General features: G+C 42.6%; 1 protein-coding gene across 1 annotated transcript in view; it reads right to left on the reverse strand.

Annotated features, from left to right (window-relative positions):
* Positions 1-21884, reverse strand: part of EXPH5 (exophilin 5) — a 35323-nt gene extending 13439 nt beyond the window's left edge. Inside the window, exons 1-3 of the mRNA XM_059466047.1 lie at positions 21589-21884; positions 4446-4603; positions 137-281 (exon numbers count right to left, since the gene is read on the reverse strand). Of these exons, the coding sequence (XP_059322030.1) occupies positions 137-281; positions 4446-4603; positions 21589-21707 (422 nt within the window). The 5' untranslated portion in view covers positions 21708-21884. The remainder of the gene's footprint in view (positions 1-136; positions 282-4445; positions 4604-21588) is intronic.
* Between the last annotated feature and the right edge of the window lie 310 nt (positions 21885-22194).

Below are 22194 nucleotides of genomic sequence, written 5' to 3' on the forward strand. Positions count from 1 at the left end.
AATGAGGTAAAAAGCATGAGACTTAAAAAATAATTTAACAAAATTTTCTAAAACTTTAGAACTTTGTTCTATACCACAGAACAATTCATATACTTTTTAGAAGCTGGAAATAATGTATGTTCTCATTATAGCTCACCGTGGTTGCTTCTGAGTCTGGGTTTTCCTTGATCTTCTAAAGGAGGAAAGCCAAGCAAAAGGTGATCTGAACCCCAGAAAGGAAGCTGAGGTGTTCTTTTGGGCTTGAGGATTTGTGCGGGATGACATTTTTATTTCTTTATGATCTAAAAATGTGATAAAAAGCAGATTTGTTTTGAGCTCTTAATAAATGCAGTATTAAAATATACATAAATGTTTTATCTTCATAAAAAATTGCTTTTGCTTACCTTTTATGTCAGGTAAATCCAGTTTTGACATTTTTGGACAGACTATGTGACATACTGGTTTATAATGACTAACTAGAAGACAGAGAAAGATAAACAGGTCTAAAGTTTCAAAATGTATTATTTGTTTTGGGTGATGCATGTGAGCTACATGAGGCTGATTTTCACAAAGTAATCAGAACTCAATTACTTGAAAATCATACCTGTTTTAAAATACAGGCAAATCAAACATTTGAAAATTGAGGCCCCTCACAATCATTACTCGCTTTCTTTTTACGTTTGTAAGAAATATAAATGCAACAACCCAGAAAATACAATGACCTAAGTGACTGTAATGTAACTACATAACACCAACTCGGACTAATGTGCCCTCTGTATCACAGATTTCCCTACACTGGGATTCCTGTGGCCAGTAGAGTACCTTTTTTTTTCTGCTACAAACTGCATATCACATCTGTATTTTCAATGCACGATATTGTGAATTATTTCTTTGGAAAGGTTATGACTTGTTTTCTTCAAACAGAACATAAACTCAGTCTGCCTGTAAAAGCAGCAGGCATTTGGCGGGAAGATGAGGATGAGTATCACTTATAGAAAAGGGAAAGAAACAGAAGGATCAGCACCACACCACAGCAAACTGGATAATACAAGGAAACAAGATATAACTAGGAATAAGGCATTACTTTTTTTTTTTTTTTTTTTCATTTAAAGCAACACATTTAAAGCCTGAAACAGCACAACAGCCTGAAAATGGCTTATACAATGAGTGTAGGAGAAAGCAAACCCAGAAATTAGGGAAAAGTGACATTTATAACAACAGCAAGGGGCAGCATTTTGGACATTGTCCAAATGAAGTGAATAATTCATGTAATGTGATTTAAATCTTGTGTGTAATACATGGCTTTCCCTTCAGTGACAATCTCTGTGTACTTCAAAATGCCTCATTCTTTACCCCTTTCAGAGCCTATTCTCTTGGTGGCATGGACTTGACAATGCAGGTGACATCAAGAGAGTCCTAATAGCACTGCCATAGCCAGGATGGTCTTAGGATGTAGACACAGCAAGGCTTGCAGGAAGAAGTAGGATCTTTTATTTAGCCAGCTTATACAGCTGGAAATATCAGACAAGCCTCTGAGGCACACAAGCCCTTCTTCAGATCTGAAATAGAAACAGGTGCTTTCAAAGTTAAATGCCAGAGAACAATTACACAGAGTTTAGTCAGACCATCTCTGAAAGATAAAAAATGTAGGTAGCTGAGGACTAGAGGGGATGTTGGGGATAAAAGGTCAGGAAACCCTGCAATCTATTCTGTGCAGGTCTGTAGTATGAGGAAAATGTTTAAGGTTTCACTTATCTTTCGAAATCCATGACTCTAGTTCCAGTTGCTATGAAGCACAAATAGGAGGAGCTCAATAAAAAACATGCAGAAGTGTGAATGGAATAAAAGCATATATTGTGCATGAGAACTATCTGAATAGAAGATGAAAGTGCAGAATACCATGCTTTTTCTAGAGACACTGTGTTTCTGCTGCATATTCATTTTGGATGGGCATCAGAATCTGTGAAATGAGATCTCAAGAAATTGCTTCCTGGTCAGGCCAACTTTTCAGGCTTTGACACTCACCCTGATAATAAGCACTAGCATGCTTTTAGCCCAGTGTTACCAGAAAAAGTTTTCCACTGGTATAGTCAAACCTTTCTCACCCAAATTCATCTACTTATTCCAAATGTCATTTAGGTGCTTTTAGTTTTTTAAGAAAACTAGGCAAAACAGGGTTTTTTTTGCTGGTTTTGGCTGGTATAGTTAATTTTCTTTCACGGCTGCTTGCATGGGCTGTGTTCTGGATTTGTGCTGGATGCAGTGTCAGTAACACAGGAATATTTTACACAGTTAAGGCCTTTCCTGCATCTCACCCCACCCTACAAGCCAGTAGCTCAGTGTGCACAAGGAGCTGGGAGGAGACACAGCTGGGACAGATGACCCCAGCTGACCCAAGGGACATTCCAGACCGTACAGCACCGTGCTCAGTGTGGAAAGCTGGGGGGAAAGAAGGAAGGGAGGATGTTCAGAGTGACAGTGTTTGTGTTCCCAAGCAACCATTGTGTGTGCTGCAGCCCAACTTTCCTGGGGACAGCTGAACACCTGCCTGCTCACAAGAAGTGGTGACTTAATTCTTTGGTTTGCTTCCTCATGTGCAAGGTTTATCCTTTATCTATGAAACTGTCTTTATCTCAGCTCATGAGTTCTCTCACTTTTAGTCTCTTGCCCATCCTGATGGGGGTCAAGTGAATGAGCCACTGGGTGGTGCTTAGTTGATGGTTGGGGTTAAACCACAAGACTTCTTTAGGATACCCAGTGTAAGGCTCGAAGTGTTTGAGATAACAACAGACCTCAGTGGAATGTGCTAGACAGAATTTATCGCTGTTCTTGCTTAGAATTCTTGTTTAGCTATTAATTGACAGGTTCCAGTGCTTGCCATGGGGATTGCTTGCCCGGCTGTAAGTTAGAGCCTATGCTCCTTGGTGTAATGGTTACACGCCATGGTTATGGTGCACCTCTGAAGGGATTGTGACCAGGAGTAAGTGCGTAGAAAGTACACACCTCCAAGAATCCGTGGAGAACTTCAAAGTGAGTGGCCATGGATAAGCCCATGACTCCCCCACGGAGACTGCAGCCACAGGTAAGGCCATGTTGGAGTAGGTGCATTTCTGAAGGCATTGTGGCACACGGAGGAGGCCATGCTGGAAAAGGTGCACCTCAGATGGACTGGGGCTGTGGAAAACTCCATGCTGCAGCAAGTATATCCCTGGAGAGACTGTGACTCCACTAGACTCTCACTCTACTGTGACTCTACTTGGAGCAGGAATACCCCTGAGACACTGCAGTATATGAGTTAGTCTTAGCTGGAGCAGAGGCAAGGTGAAGGCAGTGGGGTGGTTAATGGGGACACACTGAAGAGTGTGGGACCTGAGCCATGGAATAAGGAGTAAAGAATGTGCTGGGTTTGGCTGTGATAATTAATTATTTCCATAGTAACTAATATGGGGCTGTGTTCTGGATTTGTGCTGAGAACAGTTCTGGTAATTCAGGGATGTTTTCCTTACTGCTGAGCAGGGCTTACACAGCGCCAAGGCTTTTCTGCTTCTCACCCCACCCCATCAATGAGTGGATTGGGGATGTACAAGGAGGCAGAAGGGGATGCAGCTGGGGCCAGCATACCTGATGAATATCCCATACCATACAGCATCATACTCAGCATATAAAATCTAGGGGAAGACGAGGGAAGGGAGGACATTCACAGTGATGGCATTTGTCTCCTCAAGTCACTGTTACATGTGATGGAGCCCTGGAGATGCTGAACACGAGGAGTGGTGAATGAAAGCCTTGCTTTGCTTTGCTTGTGTGCGTGGCATTTGCTTTATCTATCAACTGTTGTTACCTCAATTCACTTTTACCCCTCCAATTCTCACCCCCTCCCATGGTGGGGGAGTGAGTGAGTGAGTGGCTGTGTTGTGCCTTGCTGCCAGCTGGGGTTAAACCACAACCTTTTTGTACAATGCAGACATCCCTGCTTTGATTGGGAAACTACCATTGTATTTACTATAATTATAGCAATTTCATTTTGATTAATAAAGACTTTTTTTACCGTGAGAACAATTAATCACTGGAACAGCCTCCTCAGGGCCATGGTGGAGTCCCCATCACTAGAGGTTTAGAGATGTGACTGCAAATGGTGCCAAATAATCTTATCCAGGTTCCCTCTCCTATGAAAAACTGGACCTGAAGATCTTCTGATGTCCTTCCAACCTGGGCCATACTATGATTCTAACTATGGCATAAAAATATCAGGGATTTTCTGTTGTGAATCCCAGCTCTGCTTTTAACAGAACCTGCTCAAAGAAACATACCCATTTTGAAAACACATCTTTAGTAAAACTATGATTTGAGAAGAAGCTCAGTGCAATTTCAGAAACAAGGATTAACTATTACACTCTGACATGCCATAAGACGTTGGTTTGGTGACCACTATTATATAGATGAGGAAATGGACAAATGTAACTCACTGGTGTTTTTGCTCTTCCTTAACTGATGCTCTAATGGTGGTTTTAACATTCTATTGACATCAATGTAATTCTGATATTTTCTTCTTTTTATTTCTTCAAACCATTCTCCAGTCACTCCCTGCAGCCCTTTTTCAGATTTCTTTCTCTTCAGAAGTTTGCTAAAAAAAAGGAAAAAAAAAGCCATTTTAGATATTACAGGGCCATCATTAGGAACTCTCCCTGTTTTTCATTAAAGTATTTACAGTATATCTCTACATATAATGACTTTTACAAAGGCAGTGGGACATTCACAGCAATCACATAAAAGTTTTAGTGACAGCAACATTCTACTGTTTAACAAATGACTCATATGCTTGCATTATTCTCATCCTCAAGGAAGTGCATCTTTTTTCCTTGCAAGAATAAGGCAATCCATATGCATTCTAAAACTAATTGAATGTAAGATTAAGTTGATCCAATAATCAAATTAGAATAAATAACACTCAAAATAAAGCAAATTTTGAAATATTTATTCACTCATTTAAATAGAAGAAATAACAAAATTATTTTTATTTTCTAGGGGTAGATCACTGATGCCCTGACAATGAGGTGCCCACTACACATTTTCCATGCAAAGGAGAACAGTAAATTGAGAATTCAGCTAATAGATATTCATGAAACATGTTCAACAAGTTTATCACATTTTCCTCTTTCCTTGATGCATAGTGATTCTGCTTGTGTTCAATATGGATGGAGGCAGCCAATAATGAATATGAATGTTCTGCCACACTGAGGCGCAGCCTGAGCAAGCTACACACATGTGGCTGCAACTGAAGAAGATATTTAGTAGCAAGTTCAGATTTTAAACCAAGAGGTCATAGGAATGAATTGTTTAACTGGACAGAAAAGAAAAAGGTACAATTGCAGAGGAGTGGGAATAGTGCAAGGGACATGCAAAGTTATTTGTTTTTAAATTACATTTACACTAGTGTCGAAAGTATAGATGCAAATACAGCAAATCCACACCCCCAACTGATTCTGATGGTAACAAAACGAGACGTTGTGCACAGCCTGGAGATGTAATACCAATGTTTGAGCAAGGCTTTCATGTAAATCTGCCTCCTTAATCAGGGGTAAAAATCTGTGTCCAGAATACAGATGCTCCCAGAGAACATAAGTTGCTTCAGTTATCAATTTAAGTAAAAACTCATCTGAGACAATACTACTTCACAGAACAAACTTAAAATTAAACATCTAGTCTGGAAATGGGTATATTTTGATCTGGAATTTATGGAATTCATTGTCCATTCTAGCCCCTACTGTGCATCTGGTGGCATCTGATGGACAGGAAGGCTGGAGGGAGACATTTTTGGGAAATGAGTATTTCCCTTGAAGAAGATTACACAGCCACCTGCACGAGTACTAGCCATTCCAAATAAACTTATTACAGAGGCAAAAATGTTACTCATCGCAGATATTACCGCACCATGGGAGTGACTAAACACCGTAAATGCATTGTGCAGTCTGGAACGCAGCCTAGCACTGATGTGAAGCAGGAGGGGATGAACAATGTGCTCTCCATAGCCAACTCCATGACCTCACTCCTGTGGTAAAGGGGATCCAAGATACTGGGAGGAGTAAAAGCACAGAGAGGAAGGCATGAGCTGCTTGGGAAGTAGCCGCAGCCACAGCGACTGCCCGGGAGACAACCCCTGCGCGGTTCTGCTGAAGTCCCGAAAGCGGAGAGCATCTGTTAGGATCCATCCCCGCGGGCCGAATCGCTTTTCCCGCGGGAGGCGGCGCTGGCATGGCCGCTCCCGGGCAGGCGGGCGGGGCCGTGGCGCCCCCCGGCGGCGGCCGTCGGCAGCACCGCCCAGCGCCCGCGGCCGGGGAGCGACAGGACGGGCAGAGAAACAGCTGTTGGCCGCACATTTACGCATTCCAGAGCAAAGGGAAATATAAAAACCCCACAATCACTCTATAATAGACCATACCAGGCACTGCACGAACGCGCCTTGCACGGAGAAATGGAGTTAAAAGTTTTGCACAAACACTGACTTCACTGCTTAAACACTATAAAGTCTGTACTGGTACATGCCTGGCATTATATGTAGTCGTTATCTGTGTATCTGCTCCTTTTGAATTGTGCTGTCATGCCCAACTCATCAAATAAATCTTTTAAACTGCCTGTGCATATTTATATTTATACACACAGAGAGTCATATATGGAACCCTATATATGTAGTTATTTGAGTAACAAATAATAGTTAATGAGTATGATACATGATACATAGTTGCAGTATTGCACGACTGTTAAGTATTTCTCCTTCGCGATGACTCCCAGCCAAACCACATCATTTCCCTACATACCTGCTCTGTCAAGTTTACTGCCCCCTCACGACACTAATGAACACCGGTTGTGAGCCAGAAGGAAAGCCCATCTCAAGAAACAATTACAGCAGGAGATGCTATCTGCACTCAGTATTGCAATGAACCTGCCTCTGAGGCAGCACTATTGTTACTTGGATAACACATTATGTGTTAAGACACTGCACGTAGGAGTGTCAAAACACCTATTGGCCTCTAAACCAAATGCACTAAGCCTGCTTCCCAGTCTGCTCCATCCATCCTTACTCCTCATTTGCCTACGGCTATTTTGTACACTTGGAGCCACTACCTTTTGAGAGGAGACAACATCATTGTGACTGGGAAAAGTACCTATAAACTATTGTGGGGTTGAAGGCAAATCCATTCCCAGGATTACTTACAGGAGACTGCTCCACAAACCAGTGCAGGCAGCAACCCTAAATGACCTCACAGGCTCATTATCTTTCCCCATCTATTATTCTACAGAGCGTCTAAACCAATGAATCACTCAGGAGCAACTTCTTTGCAGTGTTTTTAAAAACGTCTCTTCCTTATTGGCACAAGGATGTCCCAGTATTTCTTACAGACATCTCCAGGGAAAAGTTACCCTAAATGTTTGTGTGCTCTAGACTTTCATGTGGGTTACCATAAATACTGTCCATAGATGTGCAGCCTCCCCTGCCACTTCCTGTTAGCATAATAAGGAGTTTTAATTGCTACTGTAAGAGGAAAGGCATTTTCCTTACCATCTTCACTCTGAATATAAAGAGGAACATGTGTTCAAGGTAGTAGAAACTGGGTTGCCAAATAGGACATTTGGGGACAGCACTTGTTTGCAGAGGACAGAGGATTCAATCCTATTTTTGCTAAAAGCAGAAATTATTATTTCTATTGAGTTTAACAGAGCAGGATTTGACCCTAAAGGACTCTTACCACACACTTCAAAAGAGAACAGATAAACAGCAACTACAAAGAATGAAAAATTGCACCAGGTGAAGAATAAACAGATCAAACTTGCTCATTGGATCAAAGCTCTCAGTGTCTGAAAATACAAGACCGAAAAGATTGCAGAAAAAAAGTAGTGTTGAAAGCATTAGATAAAAAATACAGCAGGGCAGATAACTTGCAGTAACCTAAACCAAGCTTTTCTCTTTACTCTGTTCATATTCCTTGTTTTGTCAGGAAGAAAAGGCTAGAGATCAATGAAAAATCAATGCCTGAAGAACCTGTTGTTTCCCAATTTTTTTTTTTTTTTTACTTCAACTTACCCCCTTCATACCACTTTATGCTGCACTGGTGAACTGTACAACTCCATCACTTCTATGACCAGCTATTTTTCTAGAAAACTCTGGCTGTTGTCACAGCCGCAAGTAGCTCTAAAACGCTCTCCTGGGGCAACCCTATGATGCTGGATTGTATCCCCATTGGTCTGTTTAGCCCAGAAATACATTCTGCACCTTTAAAACTAGATCTGAGAGCAAAGAGGGGAAGAAGGACAAGTGGTGGAATTCTTTTCGCGGCTGTGTTCACAACACAGAGGTAAGCAGTGCTCTCGGAATTCTCTGCTCTGCAGACAGAGGGGGAATTTTCCCTTGTTATATTTGCTGTTTTTTCCTCTGGTTAGCTGAAGCCAGAAGGGTTTTTTTGGAACGGTTTGGCCATTGTTGGTTCGGGAACACCAGGACCATCATCCAGGGGTACCCAAAGCTGCACGGCCGGGACACCGGACCCGAGCCCCGGAGAGACTGAGAGAAAGCCAAGGACACACCCACGGAAAGGACTGTGAACTACAAAGGACTCTCTGAATTTGCCGTCTCTTCAGAACAGCGAGAGGTTCCATTGTTTAATATTTTTCATTTTCTTGTGTTTGTGAATACTTTGCTTGTTAAAGAAACAGACTTTTCTACTTTTCTCTAAGGCTGTTTATCACCTGAATAGATGGGGGGGAAGAGCTGCTGAATTTTGCCCTTTAGGGAACATCCTTTTGGAAGTTCCCTTCCAAATTTGTTCCAAACTAGGACAAATGCATATGCAAGTATATTTTCTTACTTATAGTTCCTTTTAATTTTATGAAAACAATTTAAAGACATGCTTCCAAGTTGTCATCTTATTTAGAAAAAAAAGGGAAAAGAAGTATTACTGAGAAAGGCAAAGGCTACCACATGTGAAATAATTTGAAAAAATTTATTATCTGTAATTTCCTAGAAACATATAATAGCAATAACAACAACATTTCAGTTTCCAAGGTGCCAGAGAAGCTCCTGTGGCAGGCTAATCCTACCAGGAAGAAAAACAATGAGTCAACACACTCTTTCCTAGCATGTCAGACACCTAACAGGTCTGTTTTCTAAGGCAGTCTTTATTCTTAGTAGCTGGTATACTTTTACTCAGGTTAAAGCATGTTTTGTTTATTTTTCTTTCTTACTGTTGTCTCTTTGGCTAAGAAAAATGAACCAAGTCAGCCTCATTATTACCTGTAAGACTTTATGCACAAGTAGATGAATAACAGAGGAAAAAAGACTCCCATGTTTTGGTTGTACATACTACAAGACAATGTAAAAAGATCTAACGGAAAATTCACTTATTTGTTTATTTGATATATGTAAAATTAAGCATTTCTGCAGTAATTCTCTGAAAAGTCAAGGTCTCCTCTATTTTGATGAATAAAATGTGTTGTCAATCAATAATGCTTGAATCTAACCTGCTACGTCGTTGCTGATCAAATTTAATTTTCTCTTCCCCTGAAATAATAGTTTTCTAAGTGTTCATCCTTTTCATCTTTTTGTCATTTTTGTCATTATGTATTCATTTTATAATGCCCATTAACCCACCAAGTTGCCCTCAGATGTATTTATCCGAGTATGTGACCAACAGAACTAAAGATGTGCGTGGGCACAGAGCATGTGGCACAACAGTGCAGAATAAAGAGTGTGAGTTCAGTGTCTGTGACTGACCAGGACCTGAACACCAAGAAATGCAATGGAAGGACTTCAACTCTCCTCAACAGGCACCAGGTCAGGCTGCGGCAGGGAGAGTCCCCTAGTGGTGACACCCCTGCGTGGAAAGGAGCAACTGGAAGTGCCAAGAAATATTCACCTGAAGGCCAGGAGTGCCCAGCACTGAACTGTATGGCATATGTTTTCAATTCCACTTTAATGGTCGCATGACAGTGCCAGCTCATAATTATCCCTAAGTATTTAGATTCCAGTTATGTGCAAAACCAAGACGCAGAAGGCAGAGGAAAGTGGAAAAGTAATTGATCTTCTCTAGTTTTTCATCCCAGACTGTACCTTTAATAGTCAGAAGTACTTAAAACACAAAGATATCACTTCTGCCCATGAATTTGATATGCAGTCACAAGTATCCTTTAAACAGCAAGTAGGGCTACAGAAACAGACTCTTGCAGACAGAAATATAATTTTGTCCTTAGAACACTTTTGTTGAGAACAGGTATCAGATTCATACATTATGACCTGCTGTGTGTGTCAGGGATACAGTCAGGGAATATGTGAGTTGAAGGCAGAACATCTTCTCTACCCTTACTAAAGCTCTACCTTATCTGCTATGAGGAAAACCCTTCCATTTCTACCTCTCCTCTTCTTAATTAAAAAATAGCATAAATCACAAAATCTGACATTATTACACTATCTCTATTCAGCAAATTTATTCATTTAAATGAAAGCTGATCACCTGCTTTGAGATAGCCTAATCCAGTGGCACTGTGTGCATTCATTACACACAACCCACAAAGCCAGTGAGATTTATGAGCATACACGAAACATTGAAGTCCCAATGGACATCGAATACTTCTACTCTATAAATCACAATGACTTTTGTGTCTACAATTCTTTAACTTTGGCACCCTCTGTACAGTGACCAAAAGTTACCTGTGTTTTCTCCAAAACATTAGCTTCTCATATTAAACTATGTGAAATTAATATAGTGACTTACACTAGCTGCTCTTTTCCTTCATCAAGTCCAACACTCCTTTCCCCTTGAAGCTTTTGTCTGCTTTTTTGAGCAAAAGCACACACTTTCCTTTGAAATGGAAAACTAGGAAATGTTGTAAGGGCAAGAACAAAGGTTAATTCTCACGCTGACTACATAACTCCTCTGTGTTCTGACAGCTCAGGAATCAGAAGCTCTTAGTTAATGCTCTGAAATGAGAAGCTCAACGACTGCCTTCAAAAAGTTACGTTTTCAAAACACAGCATTGAAACCTGAGATCACGGGAGCTGAGGGTGATTAATCATGCACACAAGGTGCAACAATGCCTCAAGACATTACTGTTAACACTAAACTATTTCTTTAGCAGCTACCCCGGGTTTACAGTGAAAACATCATTTCAGCCCAGCTGGAACAAACAGAAAAGTCTGTAAGTACAGATCTTTGAGCAGTTATAAATACTTAGAAAATGAAAGCTTTTAGTTCTTTGGGCAGCTGGTCACTAGGAGAGAATGAGGTGGAATACCACTAGGAATGTCACAGCTGTTGGTGACTCTCCAGCTTGGGCTGACTCTCTGCAGTTCCTTTCACAATGCATGCAATACAGGGGAAAGCTCCATTCTGTGAATGTTTTATCCATTAGTTACCATGTCTCTGTAGGCTACAAATGATAGTCTAGAAAAAAGGGTGTTACATTGCAAGCTACCTACCAATATTGTATGGTAATAACAAAACAAACCCATGATGCAACGGAAAGAAAACCCACTTATCATCTTTAAAGTGTGTCACATAGCTTCTGAATGGTAGTAATTAATGTCTCTAATGAGATTACTTCATTAATAGGAATTTCTATTAATATTAATTCATGCTAATAGAGGCAATGGATATAATTCTCCACATAAAGACTCTGATTTATTTGCAGTCATAGATGTAGTCTCAGTCCAAAAACACTGGAATAAGTTGTGAGGTCCTGAATTTCTGTCCCAGAAATCTTACATAGAAATGTAAGATGTATACCATGTGTACCACATGATGGGTTGGAAGGCTGATGATCAGGTCTCTCAATAAATCTGAAGCTAATGATTAACAGAGACATATTTACTCTGCCAGGGTAGAGCTGCTAGTTGATTACAATGAACTTTTATAAATATTGATAGCATGCAAAGAGATAGTCATCTATTGCAAGTAATTTACAGCTCAGTCATGTCTTGTAAAGTTAACTGCCTTACAAAGACATAAAATGCAGACACTATTCTTCATCTTATTGTTTGACTTTCTTTATGAAAAACCTTTCCTAATAAACAATATAAGAACAAAAACCACCCCAAACCAGAAACAAAACACAGGCTAGGTGAGAACTCTGTAGGAGGGAATTGGTTTCAAATTAAGAGCAAATCCTCATCTCTACAAGCAGATTTGTGTATGATGACCCATGGGTTTGGACAGAGTTCTGAAGTTGAGACGCTCCAAAAAGGCCATTTGCTTGTACAGAGCTAAGCCTGAAGCCAAGGGCTCTCAAAACGCACCTCTGCAATCTCAGATAATTGTACAGAGTCTCACACTGAGCAGAGTTCACAGCTCTGGACAACAGAAGTAAGACAGGTCAGTGTACCTGCACACAGTTTATGTGTTACTATAACACTACAAAAGCCTCATTTACATTGCTTTAAACTAAGGAAATAGGTCATAAGAATTAATGAAAGCTTTAAAAGTTGACACAGTGGGTGTTTTTCATCTGGAAATGTAATGCTTCTATACATGTATGTATTACATACTTACACAGAGATCCTCTGCCACAGTACCTTAGACTCACATAATTTATCACAACTCTTCCACTGGAAATGGAAATATTTTATTATAATAATGCTTTAAAGTAGAATATTTACATGTGTATAATTTTGCATATATTAAAGAACACAGAAAAATAAATACGTATTTAAGGACACACAAGTCTCTAATGAAGAAAGATACTGCAGAGCACCCCAGACACAGTGCTGAAGCTTTTCCTGACTGCAGCTCTCTGCATTCAGACCCCTGCTGATCTAAGAATCCAAAGACATGGCCAGTATAAGTGTTACAGTTCCTTGATTATTCCAATAACAAAGTAAATTCAATGTAATTAATGTGCTATAAAGTGTAAATACACTGTACTTTTCATAATTTACTCCTGGCTATTGTGGTTTTGATGTGTTGTTCACAGTTAATATGGTACCAGGATATGGATTTATTTATTTCTGAGAAAAATAAGATAGGTTCAGTTAAGAGTTTAAAATGCAGACATTTAAATATAGTTTATTATACTTAACAGTGTAAACATAATAATTTAGCTGCAGAGAAGGATTAGGAATAAATTTCCTTTGATGTTTTAGATGCACATGTCCTCAGAACAAATCCTATTTTTTTCTACCTGCTTTAATGAATTTCCTGCATTGAATACTTAAGTAGTGATTTTTTTCAGACTGTAAGCTCCAAGGAAATATGTAATTTGTCAATTTAAAACAATTACAAGAAAGACCAAACAGAGGTCAGGCCTTAATTTAGATAGTCCTGTGTTAAATTTCTGGAACAGAAAAGAAAATGGGGTCTCTGTGCCCAAAATTCAAAACTCTAGTGGGCCAGATACCACTTGATTTGAAAACTAGATTCAGAGAGAAAAAAGATTTTAAAGGATGATTAAATTGACTATACACAAACCACTGGCAAAACCTAAATTTATAAAAAGAAAAGGAGACAGATACCACAATTTTCAAATGCCATCAAAACAGTATCTGACAGAAAGCAGTGAACATCAGCTGGAGTCCTGACACAGCCCAAGGAGCTTTGCCCCCAGCTGTTAGCCAGGCTGAGAGCCACGTCTGCGGGAGGTACAAGTGCTGCATGTCTGGATGGATACGGGAGTTTGAAGTACATCAGGGGCCAAATCCAGCAAAACTCCAGCTCCTTGGGCTTCACTAGGGAAAGCAGGTGTTGCAGCCTTTGTGACACACAGGCCTATGAGACACACATGTCACCTGAGCACACCACCAGAGCACAGCTGTGCCAGTACGCATGGGGAGATAGCCAGCCACTCTGAACGTGAATCAGATGTGTTTCTGCAAAACACTTTTTTGAATTACTGGCATAGCCAATTTATTATTTCTGAAATAGATGCAAGGACTTGGAGGTGTTGGGACACTGTGTAGAAGTTGTCAGCATGAGATAATCATTCTCATCATATAGACACCTCAATGACTCTCTGCTATCCTAGTAGGGAAAGCTGTCTTCCACCTAACAGTAATTTCTCATTCCAACTAGAATGTCAATTATTAATTAAACTTCTGCACTTGAATTGTGGAGGAGACAGAGGGTGTTGAGACTATTACTGCTGGAAAGGTCAGACCTGGGAAGTGTGCAGACTTCCTACAAGGTGCACAAGACTGTAATTGGGTCACAAGTCCATGGAAAACCTTAAAAACTTGGACTGTTCTGCATTATCTATTCCAGAATAACTCTCCATATTGACTGTCTACTCAATAGTTAGTGCTTGCTTGCTCTGCTGTGTCTGACCTATTTATTCGTGAAGGCTGGTCAATTTATCTATAAAGACAGAGTTCAGTGAATTCTGCTTTTACCATTAAGTTTGAACTTCGAAAATGTCTGCCTATGACTTAACAGTAAGTCTTTGCTTAAATCTCATCCAGTTTCAACACCATCTTACTTTTTGGCAGCCCTAGTGACATCAGAAAGTGAACTCAATAATAACAATAATAATCTTTGTGATTTTCACTTTCACACTGTTTGGTCGCTTGAAAATGCAAAAGTTAGTCTCAGCAGTCTGAAAGACCAGGCACAAAGCCTGTGTTTGAATGAGCACGGGTGAAAGTGCCCTGAGAGTGTCCTTCCTGCTCCTGTGGGTTTGGCTGCCTGGGCCCTGGACCAGCCTGGGCAGAGCAGGGCTGGGTGTCCTTAGACAAAGGTGTTGTGCAGACAGCAGCCACAGGCTCAGCAGGGGTGAGCCCTCCTTCCCTGGGAGCTGCACAGGCTGTCCCGCTGGGCTGTGCTCCACTTACAGCCCCAGCTGCATCCCCAGCTCCATCTGTGCCCTGACCCCTAGGCTGACACCCAACTCGGCCTCCAGCCCGGCCCCTCACCCCTGGCCTGCCTGGCCATCACAGGCCATGGCTGACCCTGGTCACTGGCACCAGGTCTGACCCTGTCTTGACTGCTCATCTTGACCATGGCCCTGCCCCATGATTCCGGCCCTGCCCCGTGAGCAGCGGGCTGTGGGGGAGCAGGCCTGACCCCAGCCCTGAGCGTGACTCAGCCCCACAGCCTGGCCCCGGCCCCGGCCCTGCCATGACACCACAGCCATCACTGCGCTGCCCATCTGTGTCATGGGACACAGGCCCTGGTGGCCAGGCCCTGCCCTGCCAGCCCTGTGGGGAGCCACCATGGACCCAGTAACCTGAAAAAAGCAGAAATACATTCAGTGCCCTGCTGACAGGCTGTTCCAAATGTTACACACTTCAAAAGGTTCTTCCTTCTGCCACCACACACACCATAGGAAACCCCCTGCCCTCAAACACCAAGCACAAATCTTTAGAGGAAAGGATTGACACTGAAATTAATTCAGTATGAAAGGACAAGACCAATGAGCTGGCAGCAAGGCTGGTCCAGACTCTGCTCTGTAGGCATAAAACTGGAGTTACATCACAGCCTTTGGTCTAGTTATCCCAGATGGATAGAGTAAAAACCAACAGAGAAAATGGCACACACAGTGCCTACCTGCCCCTGGCCATTCCTACTTCTCCTTCTCAGCCTGTGTGAAGCCCCAGTCTGTGAGTCTAGACCCCACCACAAGATAGGACTATTAAAAAACACAATGAGGAAAAAACTTGGTATGCAACTTACCAATTGCATTTGGTTACAGTACCCCCACTCAAACAAGGGAAGTCTCAAAATGGGATTCTTATGATAGCAATTGTTTACCAAAGCAAGTAAAGGTTTTTAAGTCCCGGTCTTCCCTGCCATTTTTGCTTCTACTGGCACTTCTTTAGCATGTTAGCCCTTCAGGGCTTCAAAGGCCTATTTTCATTAGTGTTTACAAACCACTAAACACACTGGTGGCACAGTATCAGTGGTAAGTAATAATAGTATCTCCTCCACAACAAGACACAATAGAACACTTGCGCCCAGAAACATTCCTGGGTGGAGTATCTCTTATGAAAGAATTTCTTTATTAATGCTTTGTTCAGTAATGCTGTCCTGGTATCCTGTCTGCTCTCCCCATCCATGCAGCTCATGTACTTTGGAGCTGATTTTTAAAAATTCTTTGTAATTGTGAGGAGTTGAGCCCCAAATCCCTATCTCTAACACCCAACAAGTTATTCTTGATCTCCAAGAAAGTAAAGAGGACTACTTCTGTGAATATGACAAAATAAAGCCTGCAATGGCAGACCCCTCAAACTGTAAGCAAGACAATATAATTGGAGCACTAAGTATGAATATGCTTAAATACATACAAAACTGAGTATGTCTGCACTTCTGCAACAAATGTCTTCCCAAGAGAAGAAGGAAAAAAAATACATTTCCAACACAGGATTGTATTCCCCTCCTATTGCCAGACCTGTGAGAGTAAATGGCAGTCAGGAGAATACAATAAGGAATTACTTGCCACAAATGAACTCAGTAAATTATCTGCGTGAGGCAGTAAGAACAGCTGTGTGCCTGTAACAAGTAACTATGTCCAAATGATTTAATTTAGAGACTGTCTGGAACAGTCAAAGGAGGGGACTCATCTTTCCCACAACACTCAAATGTTGTTAATGGGTCAGCAAGAGTGGAGCACTGAGTGGTGCTGACTGTACCTTCCAATTAATTTCATGTGCTTTTCATCTTCAAATTTGAGGGTAAATTAAAATAAACCTTTGTTTTGCTCCTGTCTATTCTCATAGTCATCTGTAAAATAAATTTCCTAAACATTCCCCCCCCAAAAGCATAAACCAACCTGGAAAAGAGCAAAACAAATTAAACTAAATAGAATGAGTGCTCTCCTCTCCCACAAACTCCATTTCCCTTTCCTCTTTTTTTCAGTTTCTATTCAGAGACAGTGGCTGAGGTGCCAGATATGTTCTAGAGCTGGCAATTATTTTTTTGCCATTCTTCCTACTGAAAAAAAGAAAAAAAATCCTTAAATAATACATGCATACTTAGTTCTCAAAACATGATCTATAAAGTAAATTGCTATTAGGGCAGATAGGTTCATTTCCCTATTCTGTGGCTCAGTCTCTCAGTTATTTTCAATATCTTTTTTGTAAGTGAAGATAACAATATTTCCCTTTTTCTCAAGGATTAATTAACAAAACCAGCACAAGACTATTGCATGCAATTGTAATAGGAGCATAAAACAGCCAAGTCTCCTAAATAAAATTATTAAAGGATACAGAGCTTTTGTGCCCTTTTACATGCATTTTCTATTTATCCATAACTCTTCTACTCTGTCTTCCAACTGTTCACTTTTTGGACAACCTGCAACTGTACCAGCTACCTGATCCCATGCCACATCCTCCTACCTGCTGCCTCTTTTAAGTAGCTGGCTCCATGTCTCCTGGATCTTCTCATCTCAGCTGCGTTCTCTTGGCCTTGATGCAGTTCCAGGGGTGGAGGTGCATCTCAACACCCAGTGTTCAGGCTATGAGACATCAGAGATGCAAACTTGACGGGAATGACACCTGCTTGGGCACCGTCTGCCTCTCTACACTCTGCAGAGGGAGGAGCTGCCTTGGAGATAAAAGGCATTAGCTCCACCTCTGTATCCCATAGCTTCATGCCCTAATGCTGCTGAGACTTCCTACAGGGACTGCCAGTTCCTCTGCTACCTGCCAGGCTCTGAAGTGCTGTCCTGAAGAGATGGAAGGCAGTCAGCCTCTCTTCATCCTGCCCATTTGCTTCATCAATAAAGGACAGAAAAGAGAAGCACCTTCAGGTTTGTTTGGCCTTTGGGACCTGGAGGTCTCTGTGCAACTATTAGCTGTCAGTTCTTTTTTTCATTTCTGTCCCCAGCAGCTGCAGAACAAAGCTTAGGAAGATGAGCTGGGTGGACTCTGTAGTCTTGAAACCATTAGTCAAATATGTGATTTTCTGGCCTATTTCATTACATACAGAAAGTTGATCTGTGATATTAATACCTGTGCAAGTATTCATTGCACTGTTATAGAAACAGAATTTTTGGAGAGCCATCTGAACAGGATATTGCACTGTGAACATGCTGTATTCCTCCCTGCCTTCTCCTGGACATCTAATTCTAACTGAAGTATTTGTGATAAGGAACTTCCTTCCACAAGCTTCTGTAAAATCATCAGTTTCACTAATCAGGCTTATTAAGTAGCATTTAATGACTTGAGTTGGACTCCTGCCTTAATACTGCAAATACTATAATGGAACAATGCATGTATATTGATATATAAAATACTAAATTCCATCTCTCTTCCGCACTAGCATGATAAATGAAATTTTCTTTGAATTGGTATTATGAATGAAACTGGATTGGATGAGCAAAGAAATCTGAAGGGAAGCATTACCCAAGTTCAAAATGAGTAAGTTTTTTTTTCTTTTAAATTATTATATACGTGATTAATAAGTTTCTGAATTATTTTCGGTGTAAATAGCAGTGAGCAGCCATATGAGTTATACCAAAGCTGACTGTTGCTGCTTCTCTGAACTTGTTTCAAGGAGAAGGAGGCAGGTAGGGCTGGTTTGTGGTGGCTGCTCAAAGGTACAGCTGAGAGGAGCCACGAGAGGGCACTGGAAGGAGAGAACCGGCCAAAAAATGCACTCCTGGGAACCAGCAGGCCGGGACACAGCAAGAGCTCTCCTCCCTGCTCAGAGCAAGAACAAATTAAGGTCCAACAGGACATACAGTTCATTTCTGTATAAAAGCCAAAGCTATACTGAGAGGTGTCCCAGGCCAGGCTTAGAGGTCTGAAGGCTTCCAAGGGAGCCAAGAAAGGGCCAACGGTTCCCAAAGAATGTGCAACAGGAGGGAAGCACCAAGCAGAGCTGAGAGCTACACAAATGTTCACAGTTGACAACATAACTCACATGTTCCTGCTCTGCATAAAGGCTACTAAGAGAAAGGGAGATGAGAGAGGCTGTATAAAGCAACCTTTCCCCAGAAAATCTCCCCATTATACACTTCATTTCACAACGGCTGTGCTGACTGGATGAAGAGAGATCCAGTTCTATCCAGCGCAGGTAAGCAACAAGAAAATAAATGTACTTGTCAGGAAATAATTGCAAGCTCAATACATTTGATGAAGTCACAATAAACCACAGATAATGTAAGAATTAATATTTTGATTTTATTTCTTATTTCATCTTTCAAAATTAACTGGAGTTAACATTTTTCAGTATAACAAATGTAGCTTGTTCCTGCTTTTAGGATTCTAGATCCCACTTTATAAGTGGGAATGAGTTTCAATTTTTCATTGATCTTTTAAGAGACTGGCAGACAGCTATGTGCTTGCTTGTATGACATCAGTGTGGAGAAGATCAGCGCAGTCATTGGAACCTGACTTTGGTCTGGCAGCAAATGCTTCATTCCCTCTGTCAGTCCAGTCTACATTGGTCTATACAGGAACCTGATGCATTGTAAATACAGATGGTCACTGAAAACACTTTACCAATTTGTTTCTGACCACTGGTTGTTACTGATTTGCTCCCTGGCCCTGCCCAGCTCCAACTAGCTATTTCCAAAACCATGCTCAAGAGCAGTTTGAAGGGCAACTCACTTCACTAACTTTGTGCAGAAAGAGTAGTCTTAATGAAATTGTTCCTTCCATTCCACAGTATCTCCTGTATGCCTTGTTTGATTGACAGCATCAATCAAATAGCTACAAAATCACACTTTGAAAATATCCCAGGAGTGGGCTGCCACAGTTCTCAGGCATTCTTTTAAAACTTTTATACTGAAAAAATGTCTATGAAGTTAATTATCAAAATAATAGTAATAAGAATGGCAAGGAGGCAGGCATATGAGACAAAGGCATATGAGACAAAAAATGCAATTTTGTTTAGAGCCTCTGAAGCTCACTGTGGTCATATAGGAACTGCAAGATTTGGCCCTCCAGGGTGATCACTGTTATTACTTTGATTATAGTAGCACAGGGCAACACCACACAGACTGGAACCTGTCTGCTCCTGATGAGAGTCTTCTGGCCTGAAGAGCTTACAGTCTAAATAAGACCAGGTAGACAAGTGGAGTGAGAAAGAAAGTACTTTTATTAGGTCCAGGAGAGATTAGGAAACTTGCCCAAGGACACATACCTTTGACAGATCCAGGGTTTAACCTAGATTTTCAGTATGGCACCTTGGTCATAAATACTTCACCTACCTTCTGCTCAACTTGTCAATACCTCTTCAGCTGAGACTTAAACAGACTACATCTCAATAAAGCATCACCAGAAACAACCTGTTATACCATGTTTATTTTGACAGCTTTCACATAAATAACATTTTCTATTGACAAAGTCCTAAGTGCATAGACAAAGAAAAATACAAATTTGGGGGTAGGTGAAAGCCTCAAGCTCAAAAGCAGGCTACTGCTTCACAAGGCTCTCAACAGCATTGGAATGCATTTGCTTCAGCTTTAGTCCCAAAACCTCTAGTTTTAAACTTACAGGCCTCCAGCTATGTAATTCCCTATATCCAGCAAAATATTTTTTCTTTTTGGGAGAGTAATAGTAAGACACATGTAACAGAAATTAATCAGAAAAGTAATACCAAATCAGGGAAGAAAGAAATTGCCAAACTTAACTCAGTCCAGGTGCACATGCCACAGAAAACCAAGACAAGTTTTAGATGTAAGTCATTGTTGACACATAATATTTAACCATGCTCATCATAAAATCCACTTTACTGAAATCAAAAATACACAGTACAAAAATCCACTTGACGCAAATGTTACTCATTAACATTCCCTCTATATCTTACTTGAAAGCATTTCTTGTGAAAAGTGCCCACTTGCAAATCTGAGAGGACACACTGCCTCTCACTTCACAATGTGCCAAAATTCATACCTCCGGGAGGAAATTATAACCTTTAATAATAAACGGCTCATTTTCCAGCATAATTTCTTCTAACTCCTCGACCTTTGCTTTCACTATCAACACAAATAGCTTTGATGATTGCACAAAGGAGAAATACGAGCTAGAGACAAGGTCGAGGTGTCCTATATCTTGATAAGGCAGAGAGAATTCAATTAAGTCACTTTAAAGAGTCTCGTGAACTACCTTTCAGGCAGGTGAGCGCCTACCTTTGTTTCCAAAAGCTGCCAGGATCGACTCAAAAGCCTCAGAGTTGCTACGTTTCCCTGCAAGGTCCGGCACAACTTCCCCGTCGCCGTGGTCTCCCGGGTACCGGTGTTTAGCCCACACCCCATGCCAGCGGCACGGCGAAGCACAGAAGTGGCCTCCTCCTCCTCCCCGGGGAAGGAGAGGTGCCACGGGGAGCCGCAGCCGTGACTCAGAGCCGTCTCTGTCACAACACGCATTTCCCAAACGTCCCGATGCTCCAGGTGCCCGGCCGGACGGCTCCGGCGGCAGGCAGCGCTGGCTGAGCCCCGGCAGCACCGCGGGGAGCTCAGCCCTCCCTGCCGCGCAGCCCCGCAGCCCCTCGGCCGGCGCAGACCTTCCCCGAGGGGCGCCCCCCGCCACCCCCTTTCCCGCTGCCCACCTCCTTTCCCGCTCTCCCCGTCGGGATGAGCGTCCCCCCGTACCGCCGGGCTGGGGCCGTGTGCGCCCCGCAAACCCCGTTCCGCGCCCTCCGCCTCCCCACGGGCGCGATGGGCACGGCGGGACGGGCTGAAAGCCGGTACCTGACTCTGTCCTTCTCTGCCCGCCGGAGCTCCGCGTCCCTCTGCAGCACCTGGAAAATCGCCCTGGCTTCCTCCTCGTTCAGAAAGCTGAGATCTGGCCCCTGGGGCGCTGCGGTCATGGCTTGGCTTATCGGCGGGCGGGCGGGCGGAGGCGGGCGGGCAGCGCTGAGCCCCGCGGAGCGTGCAGCCGCACCAGCATGGCCGAGCGCCGGGCGGACCCGCACGCCGGCACCGCGGGACACGCGTGTCCCTGAACGGCGACAGCCGGCGCGGCGAGCGCTCGGAACCGCCCTGGCCCGGGCTGGGCAACTCCCTCCGCAGCGAACGCAGCGCAGCCCGGCGGGATGGGGCGGGGAAGGGCAGGGCAGGGCAGGGCAGGGCAGGGAGGAGAGGGGAGGAGCGGGGAGGCGGCACCACCGTCGGGGCCGAAGCCGGAGCCGGAACCGGAGTGGGCGTTGGTGTTGGAGTGGCCGCTCGCCCCGTGCTCGTGTACCCCGGTTCAGTCGGGTGATGCGCTGAGCGCTCGGAGCGGTGTTTGCTGTGGCACTGCCCAGGGAGCACACGCTCGCACGGCGGGGCCGCTGCGGTTCCCTCCTGGCGCTGACG

Source organism: Ammospiza nelsoni, chromosome 2 (assembly GCF_027579445.1).
Source record: "Ammospiza nelsoni isolate bAmmNel1 chromosome 2, bAmmNel1.pri, whole genome shotgun sequence".
Taxonomy (NCBI): domain Eukaryota; kingdom Metazoa; phylum Chordata; class Aves; order Passeriformes; family Passerellidae; genus Ammospiza; species Ammospiza nelsoni.